Source organism: Chlamydotis macqueenii, chromosome 2, assembly GCF_036417535.1.
Source record: "Chlamydotis macqueenii isolate bChlMac1 chromosome 2, bChlMac1.mat, whole genome shotgun sequence".
In the NCBI taxonomy this organism is placed as follows: domain Eukaryota; kingdom Metazoa; phylum Chordata; class Aves; order Otidiformes; family Otididae; genus Chlamydotis; species Chlamydotis macqueenii.
This window is the reverse complement of record NC_141557.1, coordinates 26,239,986-26,255,696: the sequence shown is the minus strand read 5'-3', so window position 1 is coordinate 26,255,696 and position 15,711 is coordinate 26,239,986. Positions and strand designations below refer to the sequence as shown.

The window sequence follows — 15,711 nt, the reverse complement described above, 5'->3', positions numbered from 1 at the left end:
AAGTGAAATAAATCAGTTCAGGAATGTATTCAGATTTTTTCTGCTTCTCTTCATGCAGGAGTTTGTGCTTTCTCCCCAGGTATAAGCGCTAGTGTTACTTTTATGTGGAAATAAATGAGGGTGGGATCAGCTGTAAACTGAATACTAGAGAGGCATTCAGCAACTCAGGACAGTGCTTATGCACTCAGTGAAGTGATATTGATTTTTATGTCTTCCTGTTGTCATCAGTAAAAGAGATACTGTGTTAGGTCCAGTGACTGCTAGAGCCCATATGTGAGTTGACCCCACAGTTTTGGGAGGAAGGGTAATTCTCAGGAAAAAGTAAGCTTTCCTGTGTTGCCATATTTCTTGTTCATGTCTTCAGTTCTGCCTTTGCAGATGCTTGTGTGACTCCTGTTCTTGCTGTCACCACTGCTCCCCTCTGCCCATGGCAGTGGTGGGTGAGGGCAGTGGGAGAAGCAGAAGGATGAGGAGCAGGAGGAGTGAGTTCCCCACTCCATGTTTCTACAAGGACCTAATGAGCAATGGACACTGTTGGATTTATGGCATGGTGATTTCTAGCATGGTCTTAAGAGGGAAGAAAGATCAATTTATAATCAAAACAGCATGGTTGGTACTGCAACTCACTTCAGTGTGTGAGGAGAGAGAATGTGGGCACTATATACCAGACTCAGGTTTTTTGGATACTGACGTAAATCATGCCAGGCTCCCCTGCATGAGAAAGGACCATCCACTGCAGTATTTACAGTTAACAATTTCACAGGCTTCTCTGCAAAATGACTCCATATTTTTCCCATAGTGAGATTATCTTGTGAAAAACAAAGCCAAGGTCACAGAATCATCCTCATAATGATCACGATAGCACAAAGTGACTCAGGTCCTAACCGAGAAAGTTAGGTACCTTTCAAGAGGGTCTAAGAAGTGCTGGAGAAGAAATTAATTTCCTGTTACACTGGAGCTGCTGATATTTCAGCTCTTTTCCCCCCACTCCACACGTTGACTGTTCAGGGTGACACACCAGTCTAGTAAATTCCCAGATGAGAAAGACCAAATTTCACATCCCTTTTCTAAGTACGAAAGCTAGAAGGGGACCAAGAGAAGCAAACAAGAGACATCCAGTATATCTACTGTGTCCAGTGCTGACATGCATCACTTCGACACGAGTCTCTTGTCTGCACCAGAAAATAGTAGTAACCTGAATTTTTGTCTCTTGTAACCCTGGAGAGTGTCTCAGTCCAGAGAAATTGATAGAAGGGCTGGACCTGCCTGGCTTCAGCTGTGATCTTAAATTCCCTGGGGTCAGTTCCTACAAAAAATTTTTATTTTGTCAGTCAGCATTTTCCAGTGAAACGGTTTTCTGCTGGAGGATTCCTGACCACCACTAGGTTTAAGTTTGCCCCTTCAAGCAGGCACACAGTTACGGACTCCAAGTACCTCTGAAGAACAACCAACTTTATGGAGCCGCTGGAATGCCTGGCATTCATGTTTTAAATCTTTCATGTGAGCAGGCTATTTGAGACAGAGGACAAGTAAGCACCAGTCCTGGAATCCAAGAACCTCTATTTTGTTCCCAAATTATGAGGATGTGTTGATGCTTCTAAACAGCCAAAGTCTTATGCCTTTCACAGGCTTCTCAGATCTACCAGCTGGGTCGCTGGGATACAATTCACTGCTTTTATGCCACTCGTGGTTCTGAATCAATAAAACTGGTAACTGTTTTGATTTTGCAGTGTTCTCAATAATAGAAACTACCTATGAGAATAACTACTTGGAGGATTCAGTCCTTTAAAGCTGTAACAAAATCCTTTTCATTTTTTCAAGTACCTTCTTTCACTTCCTGCTTCTGGTCTTGATTTTCCGTCTCCAAGTCATCCTGTGCTTTTGGCTCCACCATCTCTTCATCATCTTCATCCTCTAAAAAAAGGAACAAAAAGGTTTGTGAGATTCTCCTCTTTATGGGGGAATGGAAATTGTGTCTCTTCTTTATGATTATAAACTGGTAGTAAATACTGGTAAACCAAAGTGCACAATAAATGGAAACGTCTACATTTACACTCGGAGTGACACACTCTCAGACGTTTCCCCCCAGACTGCAAGATAATCTGCTAACATAGGGCACCTGCCACTTGTGCTCCCTGTGGCAACTTCCCATCTCAGATGTCGGCTGAATATGTCCCTGACCTCGGAGATGACTTCTTGGATGGCATAAGAACAGATGCAAACATGTTTTGGCCTGGCAGCTATTCCACAGCTGGGACACCTGCTATCCAGATATCTCATTTCCAATTCAATTCTCAACAGATTAATTTGTCTTTTGACCTACAGGAAAGGGTTAAATAGAAATCTGACCTCAGGTCAGATGCCACTAGCAAGCAAACAAGCATGGTACAGTTCTGAAAATTCATCACCATCAACTAGGGGAACACAGCAACCAAAAGTGGCATTTGGAGCTTAAGAACCATTCTTGCATTAATACGAATTTAATGAACACTAAAATTTGACACATGTCAGTTACTACTGCCAGATGTTTTAATGACCTTTCCTGACCTATGGGAATGCCACTCTCCGTTCCCCTCTCTCCCCACATTCACATGTTCTCATTTTATTCAGGAGGGCAAAACATTCATTCCTTTCCTTGATGTCTGTCTGAAGTTACAAGGGTTCTGATTGTCCACATCAAAACATAATACAGCAGAGCTGGGAAAACAGCGATGCACCAAAATGGCTCAAAGCCTACCTAACCCTCATTACTTCTTCCCAGCTACAGCAACGTGATTCTTCTCCAGTGCCCAGGGCCAGCACCCAACCTGCTCACACTCAGGAGAGGGTAGAGACGCTCACCCTTCTAGATTCAGTGAATTATGAAGACTGAAAATAGACCTGGTCCTAAAAGGGTGAGTTACAGTAATTCACAATTAGGATGAGCAAATCTTTGGGCTATGGAAGAATTTTTCTGGAGCTTGACATACCATCAAGGCATAGCAAGCACCACTGGTGCCCTTGGTCAGTCCATCACATGAGAGAACACATGTTCTCCCAGCCCTGGAGCATTTAGCCGTCAGTAAAACCGCTGCAGTTCCTTTGGGGATTTATGAGCAATCTGCCTGTCACCACATGGTTCCTCATGACGTGACGCTTCTCCAGGCACACTTTCTGCTCTAACACTGCCATGTTAATATGGCCTGGAAGTGGGCAGGGGGCAACATGTCATGCTTCTCCAACTGCTTGGCTACCGGCACCTTTTCCTGCAAAGGCTGGCTGCAATCAGTCCTGGCTTCTTGGGGAGATGTTGGTGCTGACAGGTTGCATTCAGCCAACAGTAACACGCAGCTGTATTTTGTTTTCAATAACGTAATAGGCAATGTACTATTCCCACCACTTTGCCTACCCTAGGACTTCTCACCCCAGATGCCCACGGAGTGCATGTTGCTAGCTGACATCTTGGCTGAAGAGCATGGCTTACCTCTGTCAGGAAGTGTCTCAGCATGGACAGATACCATTTTCCCTCTTGGGAAAAAGAAGAAATCTTGGCCTATGATCTGCCATCGCTCCCCCTACCACTAGCGACTGCAGCGGGGAGAAAAGGGAAAGCTTGGCTCCCCAGCCATCAGGGATGAGGGATAACCACGTGCTTCCCAGGCTGGGAAGGGAGGAGGAATCCAGAATGGATGGGGAGGCATTTCCAGAACTAAAAGCACTACTAACGAATGCCACCCCTTTGTCAGGGATTTTTCAGACTGTGAGAGGAAACAGCCACTCAGAGTGGGGTGAAGGTAGGGTTCTCATGACGCCTCCCTCTGATGCCTCCCTTGGCAATTACATTTCCCTAGGTACCCTGTATATAAGAGCTACAGGGAAGAGCTTTTTGAGAGTAAGCCAGGGCATTTCAGCTCACCATGGTAAACACATTGCCGTGTCCACTGGCTGAAAGACAGATAACATCCAACACAGTCAGCAGTGGGAAAAGCTCACCTGCTGTACACACATAAGAGGGCTTCAAAAAATGTCCTTCTGCCATCGGTCTGTAGTGCTAGCAGAGGCGGGGATGTATGGAAGAGAAAGGCACTCTCAGTTTCAAAGAACAGATGAGAAGTGCGGGGAGAGAGAGGAGTGACCGGCACAGCAGGGAGTGAATACTCTGCCAACCTCAGGTACGTATGCACACACAGATAGGATCACAGTGGTGTACAGATATATGCACACAGACACACTTATGGCAGATACCTAATGAAGCCAACTCCCACAGGAGTGCTGTGAGTCTTGCATTACAAGTTTTCATTCCCTAGAGCACCAGGTCTTGGAGCCAGCTGTTTACATATGGATTTCAGTTTCCATTTTTAACCTGTTTCCAAGCTGTCTGCCTCTGCAGGGAAGTTTCAAAAGGGGAATGGTTTGAGAAAACTTGCAGGAAGCAAACCAAAAATAAAACAGTACTTAATTGAAAATATTGGGACTTTTAAGGCAGTATACTATGCTTTTTAATGCCTCGCTTGTAATTTGGTAATGGATAGGGATGGTGTAGTAAATGTAGAACTTGAGATTTAGTAGCAGGTTTTCAGACTGAAGTGCAGCAAATTTACCCCTGTTCCCTAGAAGTCCTTGATCCCTTGGATTTTGGGTACCAAATTGTTTGCCTATTGTCTATTCCTGCTTCTAAAGCAGAGAAGGGATGAAAGGCTGAGGCACAGCTGGAACAAGGCGGGTGTACTGATACTTCAGCAGCTATTAAGGTAGCTCTTCTTTACTTCCCTTCCTTCCTCTTCTGGGAACAATCAAAAACCAAGTTTCCCTAGATTTCTCTAGATTTAATTGCAGCAGGAAAAATAAGTAAAGGTTATTACAACACACACCATGCCTTTTTTTCCAAGGGCACACATATCAATAAATTAGTTTTACTGGGAAGGCAGTGTAAGAGTTTTTAGCAGGTTAGACACAGTTCAGATGTCCTTATTTATTTACAGAGAAATGTATACACATACAGAGAGAAACTCAGCTAAAAGAACCATGCGGTTGCGAGCCAAATGCTAAAATGTTAGCAAATGCCAGATTTTGGATTGCCTGGGCACGATTAGCTCCTTCCCCCTCGCCACGTGTAGGCATGATGACATCATTCTGGAATTTCCTCCCTCTTGAGTGCTTGGCCTCATTTTCTGGGTGCTCAACAAGAGACACCTGGGGCCTGAGAGACAGAAGTGCTGAGACCTGAAGTCAACTGGGCTTGTGCTTTGAGTGGAGAAAGTGCTAGGGAAATGCTACGCATGCGAAAGCTCCCGCACCTCTCACTTTCAGCTTTCATTGAAAGTTGTCAGTCTGACATTTTTGCCCTTTCCCTCCCTGTGCTTCAGAGCTGACGCATGACGGCAATAATATTGTGAAGATAATGGCATTCTCACCCTGCACAGATGTGCAGCAGAGATATGTTCATCAGGATTTGGGGCATATTAAGATACTGTCATGGGAGCACAGAGAAACAAAAGCTTGGAAGGGGATTAATGTTTCCTGCGTTCAGTGTAACACTTGGACCACGTGCATTAACATGAGATCTGAGGCTAGAGCACCGAACGGAAGAAGATAAAAAACAGAAGGATTAAAAAACTGACTCCTCATTGACTGGCTGAAACAAGAATAGGTTAAGGAAAAAACCCTACATGTTAGCATGTAATTAAAACTACATCATCATACATATTCAAAAGGGCTAATTAAGGGTGCCCAGGAAACTTGCATTCTGGAATATCCAATGTTGCCTCGCTTTGCAACCGGAATGTTTATTTGCCGTATTTTTTTTTATATTGTGCACTATTTAATGCCAATGTGTGTGTATTTACACATGTTCATATACATAAATTTGCTATTGTGCCTAAGTACGGTTATGCATTCGTAAATTTGACGGTGTACATGCACACACATTACAGAATAATGGAAAATGTTTCAGCATTCATTTTCCTGTTTTTTAATTTAATGTGAAAAAGATAACATTTATTGTATATTTATTGGACAATCTGTGAGTATCTACATGGTTATTTGTTTCCACATGTGCCTACAGATTGGATGTGCCAGGGAGATGAAGGCAGCTCTGTAGTTCCTGAACAAAAATAATCTTTCCCTGTTTAAGAGCATATCTGACATTGGGAAGTTTAGAGGAATAACTTTTTAACCGCTTACATCACAGTAGTAGGAGTCTTCTAGTCACATTTGGCAAACACAGAGTTGCTACTAGCACCAGCAGTGTTACACCCTGCTCAGAAGATCTAAGTAAGAACCAAAATGTCTATTAAAGGAACCACATTAAAAAGAGCTTGTAATGAAGAAGTGTCTAGCTGCTGTGTAACATTTCTCCTTTGTAGATCTCAAAGGACTTTGTGAGGAGGCCAGTTTTATTAGGCCTTTCACCATGCAGAAGCTGACAGATAGATCTACTCACTGTAGATCACTCGGTAGACCAGCAGCTGAGTGAAGCACAGAGGCTTGACTTCAGAAGTTCAGCCTAGAGTCCTGCCCAGTAAGGCCACCCTGCCTTTTACTGTAAATAAACAATTCCTCAATGGAAATTATCATTAAATGCTTAGGTTAAAGATGTTTGTCTGATGAAGCTGGCAGAGCCATATGTGGGATTAATACAGACTGACATAGCTGAACCAAATGCCGTTCCTTCTTAACTCAGAGCTTGATGACTCTCCAGGCTCTAGGAGGTGGCCAATCAGTCTCCATAGTGCATTGTTTAATATGATGAAGTAAAACCAGAGCAATTGTCTCTGCTTGTACTTAGCTTTGAACACTCCTGCTTCTGTTCCAGACCAGAAGTGGTCTTGTCTGTCTAAAAGCTGGCCTGTTTTTTCCAACTATAGAAGTTGCTCTAATAAAAAAAGTATGACCTCTCCCTACAAACCTGATTTTGTTTAATCTGCGTGTAAACTACTAATTTTCAAATGTTGCCCAACTACTAGTTCCAGTGAACCTGCTCTATGCCTTTGCCTTGGCCTCCACAAGGGTGGATCACCACTTTGCAATCACAATAAATGGAGGGGGAAGCCCTGTAAACACATGGCTAAGCCTCTAGCACCTGCAGAAGAAATTCCCAGATGTGCTGAACTGAATCAAATGTTCACAGAGAGCACTGATGATCTCAGAAAGTCAAACCCCACATTTCTATGGAGCTGGACTATTTATTACCTATTCGGACTTTCCAGGGTTTTAAATCACTGTATTTATTTTTACAGTGTCTAAAGACATACCGGGCACATTCTGGACAAACTAGAATACAACAATTAAATCTGAGAGGACTGCACATGACACTGGCTTAGGGTTTTAATTCTTGAGATGAATACTGTTTTGCTTAGGCCAACATTTCCTTTGTTGGTTGTCTGAGTTCTGGATTGCCAGTTTTAGGCAGTTAGCACTGGTACTGCTCAAACAGTTTACTAAATAGCTTTTTTTTTTGAGGATTTATGTAATTATAGTCGTCTGCTATGGTAATATATGTACTACCAGTTAAACAGCAGGCAGTATGTTGTGCATTCATCTTGGGTGGAGGATTTACACCTCCTCAGACCTGCACTTCTGAGACTAAGAAGTTGCAGCTTCTGTGCATTGTTTAAAGTATTGACAGCTACACTGAGTTAGACTGACAGCTCTGTTTTTAATTCTGGGTAGGTACAAACAATCCCTTTATTAAATACATCTCTTTAAAATAGCAATTTAATTAGCATCACAATTATATATTTTATTGCCTGAGTCACTGATATATGAGAAGCCACTGGGTTATTATATGGGGTTTTATATCAGCATTGATGTTCCTTCAGAAGGATCAGCCGTGCATATGACACATTCAATAAAATCAAGTGTCTTCACAAGAAGCAGACTTGATATTTGCAACTGTGAAATACCAGAAACTATTGCATCACTTTTATATTTACAGCTGTTCAAATTAATTTTGCTGTTTCTGCTATGAAGGAATTACAAACTAAGTGAGGACAAAAGCATGGTGTTTATATTGACATAAGCCTGAATCAAACAAGTTGAATATTATTGGCATTATCCTAAGAAGGAGTTAAAACACTGTCTTTCCTTTTTGAATATGTTCTTTCCATCACTAGCAAAATATGCAACAAGCAAGGAAACACATACTTTTTCAAATAGGACTGCTTGACATTTCACATTTTTAAAAATCTATGATTTGCAATCTGGCTGAACGACCTATTTTTCATATAATGTAATTTTTTGAAATATGTCCAGTTTTTCACTTTCATCTTTTGACTGCCCTTTGAAGCAAGAAGAGAATTAATTCATCAGTGGATTTTGTTTGCAGAGTGGGATGTGAGACTGGACGTACACTGGGCACATGTTAGTCATTCCAGATGGAAATATTCTCGCATGCAGGCTCCTCTTGGCAATAGGCAGCTGCCTCCTAAAATGTAGTTGAGTTAGCCAAAGCAGGGAAGACTACTCACTGCTGAATACTGAAAAAACAGAGGTGACCAGATCTTGGCCTAAGTTCTGTGCAACAGGCAACAAATTTCAGATGAAAATATACTATGAGTCTGAGTTTGCAAGCACATTTGCATGCAAGTATCATATGCATGCAAGGGATCTCTGCCCCCTTCCCAGAACAACACTTAAATGTGCATTCCACGAACATTAAAAAGTTCCAGGTCGTCCTTCTAGAGTTCCCCATCCCTGACACAACCACATTCTCAACACATCATCTTGTCTTTACAAACTAGTACAGAGAAGTCGTGCTTTCTAGTGGCTGGCAAATTAAAAAGGAACATTAGGAAAAGAAAGGGTAAAATTGGATGAATTAATATGGCCACAGCACCTAAAGGACTTGAACAGAAGCATGTGCCATTCTTCCTTCACTTTCCATCTATATCATTTTTAATAGTGTGAAAAACTGGTCTTTGTCTTCTTTCACTGCAGTTCTGCAAGAGCAAGAATAAATCACAGCACTACAAAAACAGACTGCCTAGCACCTTCAAACTCCCTTGATTTTTCTTCTTGAAACCCTGTGTTGCTCTTTTACAAAAGAGAGACTTTACATATTAAGAAAATGCAGGCTGCATAAGTCATTACTTTCACCAGACTCAAGTATATTGACTGAATCTTTTTGAAGAAAATATTTGTTTAACGTTCAATCATAAAATGATACAATGTTTGACACATATATCAATTCAATCCAGAAGACTGCAGGTCACTTTTCTCTGTAATTAACATATTTAGCCTAACATCTTCCACAGCAAGTAAATTAGTGATAACGCACCGGTTTTTAAAGTGCAAGACTAAGAGGAAAAAAAAAAGTTTTCTTGTTTCTTGCAAAATGAGATACTACTCACTTATCTCTGCCACAGCCAAGAAGGGTTTTCTGATCTCATCCCTTGTTTCGCAGTGCAAATCTCTGCAAAGTTCACCCCTCATCCTATAAGGAGCAGGTGGTATTGCCAGGCATTACAACCAGATCCCTAGAGTCGTCCTCTCAGGCTTTAGCCATCCTTGTACCGGTGCAATAAAGGAAATATATATTTCACCCCAAAAACAAACAGTATAGCCTGGCTGGCTAAGAGGAGTCATTTAGTTCAGAAAATTTATTTTGCCTACAGCATAGGCTGTGCTTGTACTATTGCCACTTAAAAATTTGTCCTGAAATTTACTACACTTCCCTCTTAAAACAACCACCCCGTAAGTAATTTTTACTCAACATTTCTTTTTAAAGCTCTCCTTAACAATTACCGCATTCAATTACTCTTGGTCAGGGGATTCTCGGTTCTCCTGGTATATGATTTCTCATAACCATCTCCTGATCTAGGGTTTCACCACTCAGCTCCAGTCCCTATGCCTCTTCCTGACTTGTGTTTGCAGTCAGACTTCTTTTTGGTATATTATGAAGACAGATCTTATTTTTCCATTTTGTGACAAATGATAGACTATCACAGCCAAATGGCAAGAAAATGTCACAGAAAATTTTGTTTTACTGTAGCATTTCACCAAGTTCCATATTAAACTATCCAAATCTCTTCACAGCCCTGGTTGTAAACCTTTGCATCGGTTCAAGTGTTAGAATCAATGTTTCAGAATATAATCAATTCTTTACCAATTAAAATGGAAAGCTGCTTCTGATTCTTCAGGGAAGCATTTCTCTAACCCAAGAAAATGATTTTCCAGTTACTTGGCCTGAGCACAGTTTTCAGTTGTGGTGAGAGTCTCAGAATTCAAAGTGTCCCTTGTTTTTAGTTTCTGGTTGGTCTAGACCAGACGTGGATTTTTCTCTCCTCTTTTGGACTGTTGCAACATCACACTGGTTGAAAGAATTTTTCCGTCCCCAGAGAATTAAACTGCAGAGCACCCCACTGGAGCCATCATCTCTTCTAGCTGATTCCCTTTTCTCCCCTTCCTCCCTCCCCGAAGCTCATGTTCAATTCTATTGTGCTTGAAAATACTCCAGTTGGAATATGTAACACAAAAAGAAAAGTACAGAAGTTTCCTTTTCTTGGCCGTGGTTGAGCCTTCAAATAAAAATGACAACATGAAATAATGGTCAAACAGCAGAAGCCTTACAGCAGCATTTACAGACCTCTACCTCCAAATAGCATAAATTTAAAATATCCCACTATAGTGTAACTGCTGTAGTCTTATCCTTGAGGAAGAAAGTGACGGAGACCCTTTGTTTCTGTGGATGGAGAAGGGATTGCTAAACCATGTAGGTTTTCACAGCCTCTGAAACCTGTAAGGATTTCTTCCTGCTGTGCTGTTTGAAGAACTTGCATTGTGCCAACGGTGTGAAACGACTTCTGCACTGGGAAAGGGCACCAAGACACGTGGCAGACTTTGTGGATGGGGCCTGCTCAAGTCATTTTCAAACACTCAGCTCATGTACTAGTGTTAAATCATAGAAGTCTAAGTATGTTAATGAAAACCAGTCCCCACAACCTATGGCACTAGCAGCAACTCTAAAACAAAAGCTGCTTTCATATTAAATACATACACGCGTGCACACACACACAGAGATGATGTATCCAGCATTTACACAGTGCCTGATCTGGAGGTCAATCACAAAAGACGGTTGCCTCAGCTGGGCACTAGCTACTTAAAACCTTAAGCACAATGTAGACCAAGTACAGTGTGTGGGATTTTTACTGCTGACATACAGGGGCTAGGCCTTCACTTGTAGACTCATTTATTCCCAGTGCAAATGACTTTATGCTCCACAGGCCACCTCTCCTATTTTCCACTGTGCTTTTGCTTGAGCAAGATTACAAAATCTTACTATTGTGGAAGAAATTAATTCTCCACTTCCATACTGTGTCTCCGTCCATGACGCCACACTTTGCTTTAGGGCAAATTCTCCAGTTGTGACTCTGGGCTTAACTTCTCCTGCAGGCATTAGCATGAGTTCTGGCCTGTCAGAGTTTCTCCTTCATTTTTTGGATATAAAATAGCATTTCAGTCCAAGGCCCTGAAATTAGCCGTATGGCCACACAGTTGCTTGCATGACTTTTACCTTCATCTTTTCCACAAATCTCTCTCTCTCTGTTCTATGGCACTTCATGAATAAAAATCAGTGCTTAAGATGTAGCATATACTTTTGTAACTGAGCTATCTGAGAGCATAAATCTCTACATTTCTACACAACCTCAACAGAGAAAAATGGAGACAAGACTGCTGATGTATTACAAGGATAATGGGAAAAAACAACTATATTCATAAACAATTACCACAGCAAATACACAAAGACTCCCTCTCTGTCTCCCTGACACACACATGCATACACTCCGCTCAGCGCTTTAAAAATAGCCATTAGTCATACGGCAAATGCATTTTACATGAGCAAAAGTTCATTTCAACATTTGTCTTAAAAAAAACAAGGCAAAAATGGTTTTAATAAAAAATTAAACTACAGAAAAATAGCTGGGTCGGGGCCCTATGAGTGTGTGCTTATTACTTACACGGGCACTGAACAGACCCCATTTAATTCTGTTTCCCACTGACGCCAGTTCACCTTAGTCAGTGGTGTTAGCCCTGATTTGCATCAGTGTGTGAAAAAGGAATTCCCTCTGACAATTTCAAACTTGCTGTATTTTAATCTCAGTGTCTTTGTCCTACCCCACTGGGAGAGTAGAGGCTTCCTCTTCTAGCGCCTCAGTTTCGGGGGGGATCAAGGTGAGCAACACCCTTTGGTGGTAGGGAAACCAAGGCGCAAGCACATCAGCTGCTTGCCCAAAGTCACTCCTGAAATAGCTGCAGATGATGGAATGAAACCCTGCTCTCCTGATTCCTAGGCTGATACTTCAGCCGCTGGCTCCCCCAGGCCATGTGATTAGGGTTCAGCCTTCATTATGTCAAACCAGCTGTTAAAAAACAGCCGGTTTCCCCCAACTGCTTGTTGTGACCTGTTCAGCGAGCACCCAGCTCCTGGCGTCACTGTCTCCACTGATGGGAGCCTCCTTGCCTGCACACCCTCTACCCTGACTCTTGCCTTCACCTCCTTGCCTCCGCACCCCGCTGCCCGCCCTGGCTGCCCCTCGCCTCCACTCCCCCCATTCCCACCCCATTTCTGCTCGGGGTCACACTTCAAAGTCTCCCGTGCCCCCAGGAAGGCCTCTTCCTTCCTCTTGGCCCCTCTCCAGTCTCCCTAGCATCGTCTTCCTGAAGCAGATATCAAAAATCCCCTACTTGCAATCCGGGGGTTTGTGCACGCCGAGAGCCATACCCACCTGCAGATACCTGTTTGACACAGAATTGCCCTCTGATTTGGACTCTGAGATGAACATTTCAAGGTTTTTCTGAGAACTTGCATTGTGAGACACTAATTAAAAAAACAAAAAGCAGCCCCCGCTCCCCAAGTTCCCAGTTGCTACAGTTAAAACCCAGCTTCTCCGCGGCAGCTGAGATGATCAGGTGTGTTTTTCCATGTTTAAGCTCAACAGACTTTGGTAGCTTGAGGTGTCTAAACAGGCAGCCTGCATCTGCAGTTGGGGTACATGCGAACATCAAACTGCACCACAATCGGTCTCTGGAATATGCTTCCCTTTCCCCACTTCACAATTCAGATTCATCAGGAAAATAATTTCTGTAGCTACTTTATATGTCACACTTTGGAAAACTGATGTTTTGAAGTGCCGAACAACAGGCTGCCTGCAAATCAAAATCCTCCTTTTTCTCCCAAAACACTGTAAAGACCCTCTCTTCAGCCAGCTTTTGGGAGCTCTCAGCTATAGACAGGGGCATTAAGTCAAGAGAACCATATATAAATGGAGCTAAAATAAACTGGGTTATGCTATCTCATAGTCCTTCACTTGAAGAAGCATCTTTGCATAGCCTTTTTTTTTTTAGAGGAAAACAAAAGAAAGAAGTTGCTGGCTTCAGCCCCTACGTCCTTTCGGTTGTAACACAGCTCACAGCTGTGAAGTTTACATGTGTTAACTCGGGATGCCACAAGCCAGCCAGCAACGAGGTTGTCATCCTGATCTGAGGAAACACAGTGTGCATACATGCCAATGAATTTACCACAAGCGAGGCGTTTTGCTGAGTTAATTCAAAGCATATTATATTTCATCAGTTGACTGTTCCATCAGGAGCTGATCACAAAAGCCAGCAACACTGGAGCCATATTCCATAAAAAAGGTGCAGCTCTGTAAAATCTTAATCTTTCACAAAATGTTGCCACTTTCTTTGTGGAAGGGAGGGGAGATTTTAAAAAGGTGGATGAAGAGACAGCTCTGGCAATATCAAAATGGCTTGTTTTCACATTTTCTGAAGAGATTTTTTGGGGCTTTCCATTAAAAGGTACTTCTCCTATTTTTTACTTTTAGACTATTTTAAAATGTTTGATGAAGCAAATCAAAAATGAAAGATTTTGGTTCTGTTAAAACATACATGCGTTGAGTGAATACATTGGAAAATAAGGAAAAAATTTACTTAAGATGGAGTTTCAGTACACTGGAGTCTTCTCTCAACCTGGAACAAAAGTATATTTTGAAATCTGAAATTTCACAGCACTGCATGAAGAAGGGATTCCTTCTGGGCCTGACTTTAATGCTGCCACTGCCTAAGAGATGCAGTCTTAGCTGTGTGAGGATCTTTAAATCTGATATTAAAGCAACAAAGAACCACACATTGGATTTGAGCTAAGGATGTCTTTCATCACAGTAATGACAAGATCTCTTTTCCTGCGACCTGAGATTCCCTCTCCTACAACTTCAGGTTAACAATTTATTTTAAACAGGACAAGGTTAAAGTCACACTTGCAGTACAAAGGGCCTGAAGGCAAATTTCACATCCATGTCCTGAGAACAAGATAAGAGACATAGGTGACAGATCTACTCAGTGCACAGTTGAAACACAGCCCAGTACATCAGACAGTGTCGAAATTAGGAGGAAATGTGCAAACGGACATTTATTGCTTTTGAGGCCTGATCCTGATTTTTTTTTTTCCATGCAGAACTCCAAATGAATGGGACAAATGCATTATGAAACCAGCAAAGTACTACCAATCTGTCCTGACAGCCCTTGCATGGAGAAAGGAGAACTGCCCAAGCAAATCTGACGAGCTTCTTGGAAACCACTGTCTTAGTCGCCTGTATTGCTATAGAGTTGGATAAAAAAAAGGAAAAAATCACCACAACAGAGGTGTTTGCTTTGGGGGTGGGCACTGGGGGTAGTGCTAAATTCAGCAGCCACAGCAGAACAAATAGAAATTGTGAGCTTTCCACCACATTAATGAAACTTCATTCAAAAGGTGGAGTGTAATGTTCTTCATGATGGATAATTCACATAAGCTGTGTGATTCAAGCACTCATGTCTCCACACCGGCTCCGCACCACTTCAGGATTTATGTTTTATTTCAGTTTTCATTGGACTGCTCATGAATGACCAACGACAAAAGAGCATGTGTGCATTTTTCTTTTTCACAGGTCCCTGTTAATGAGGACTCTGTTGCATTAAGACAGTCAAGACTGTCTCTGGCAAAACGTGTTGAACCAAGGTGTTTGTGCCTGCATAAAATTAAGCCACAAGTAAAGCACTTATTTCTGACAGCAGATTTATAATAGGAAAATCCCAGCAGGAATGAAGAGTTAGAAACCCCTGTTGTAGCCTTTTTCATAAACTTCACCTTGATTTAGTATCTCAAACAAGTAGCAGGAAAGGCTAACAGCAGAGGTAATCCTATCATCTTTTCTCTGACAGCACCATTCCATCTTTTTGACTTCCTCATGCTGCTAACATGAATTCAAATCATCTGTGTTTAAAGTTAAATGCAGTGATTGACAGATCTTTGTAGTCTCAGTCCATACTGAAGATTATTCTAGATACCTATCAGTTATTACTACAAGCCTTGTCTGATATTCAATACCTACAGGGAAAATTGTTTTTAACGGTGTAATGTCTGATCTATTTTGAAAGCTATTTTAAAATAAGAAACTAACTATAACCAGGTGGCTAAAATCCAGACAGGTTTTTTATCGGTTGATTTTTGGAGGGAGGTGGAAGATAACAGCAGAACTCTGTTATACTGCAGTAACAACCATGATTCAGAGCAAAGCACAGACAAAGAAAGAAGCATTTTGTTTTGATTCCATGAAATCAATTTCTGTAAAAACACCTATTCCAGTCACATAGGATACAGGAAAGTTTAGGGGTTTGCCCCTGGCTCTTAGCACAGACTCATGACAGTATATGCTGCCATGAAGTAATTGCTTGCTTTCATGAATGTAAGTCACT

General features: G+C 41.9%; 1 protein-coding gene across 3 annotated transcripts in view; it reads right to left on the bottom strand.

Moving 5' to 3' along the window:
* DYNC1I1 (dynein cytoplasmic 1 intermediate chain 1) overlaps nucleotides 1-15,711 on the bottom strand; it is a 193,183-nt gene that overhangs the window by 86,283 nt on the left and 91,189 nt on the right. For all 3 annotated transcript variants that reach the window (XM_086741518.1, XM_086741520.1, XM_086741519.1), the window contains exon 7: nucleotides 1,825-1,914. In XM_086741518.1, the coding sequence (XP_086597644.1) occupies nucleotides 1,825-1,914 (90 nt within the window). The remainder of the gene's footprint in view (nucleotides 1-1,824; nucleotides 1,915-15,711) is intronic.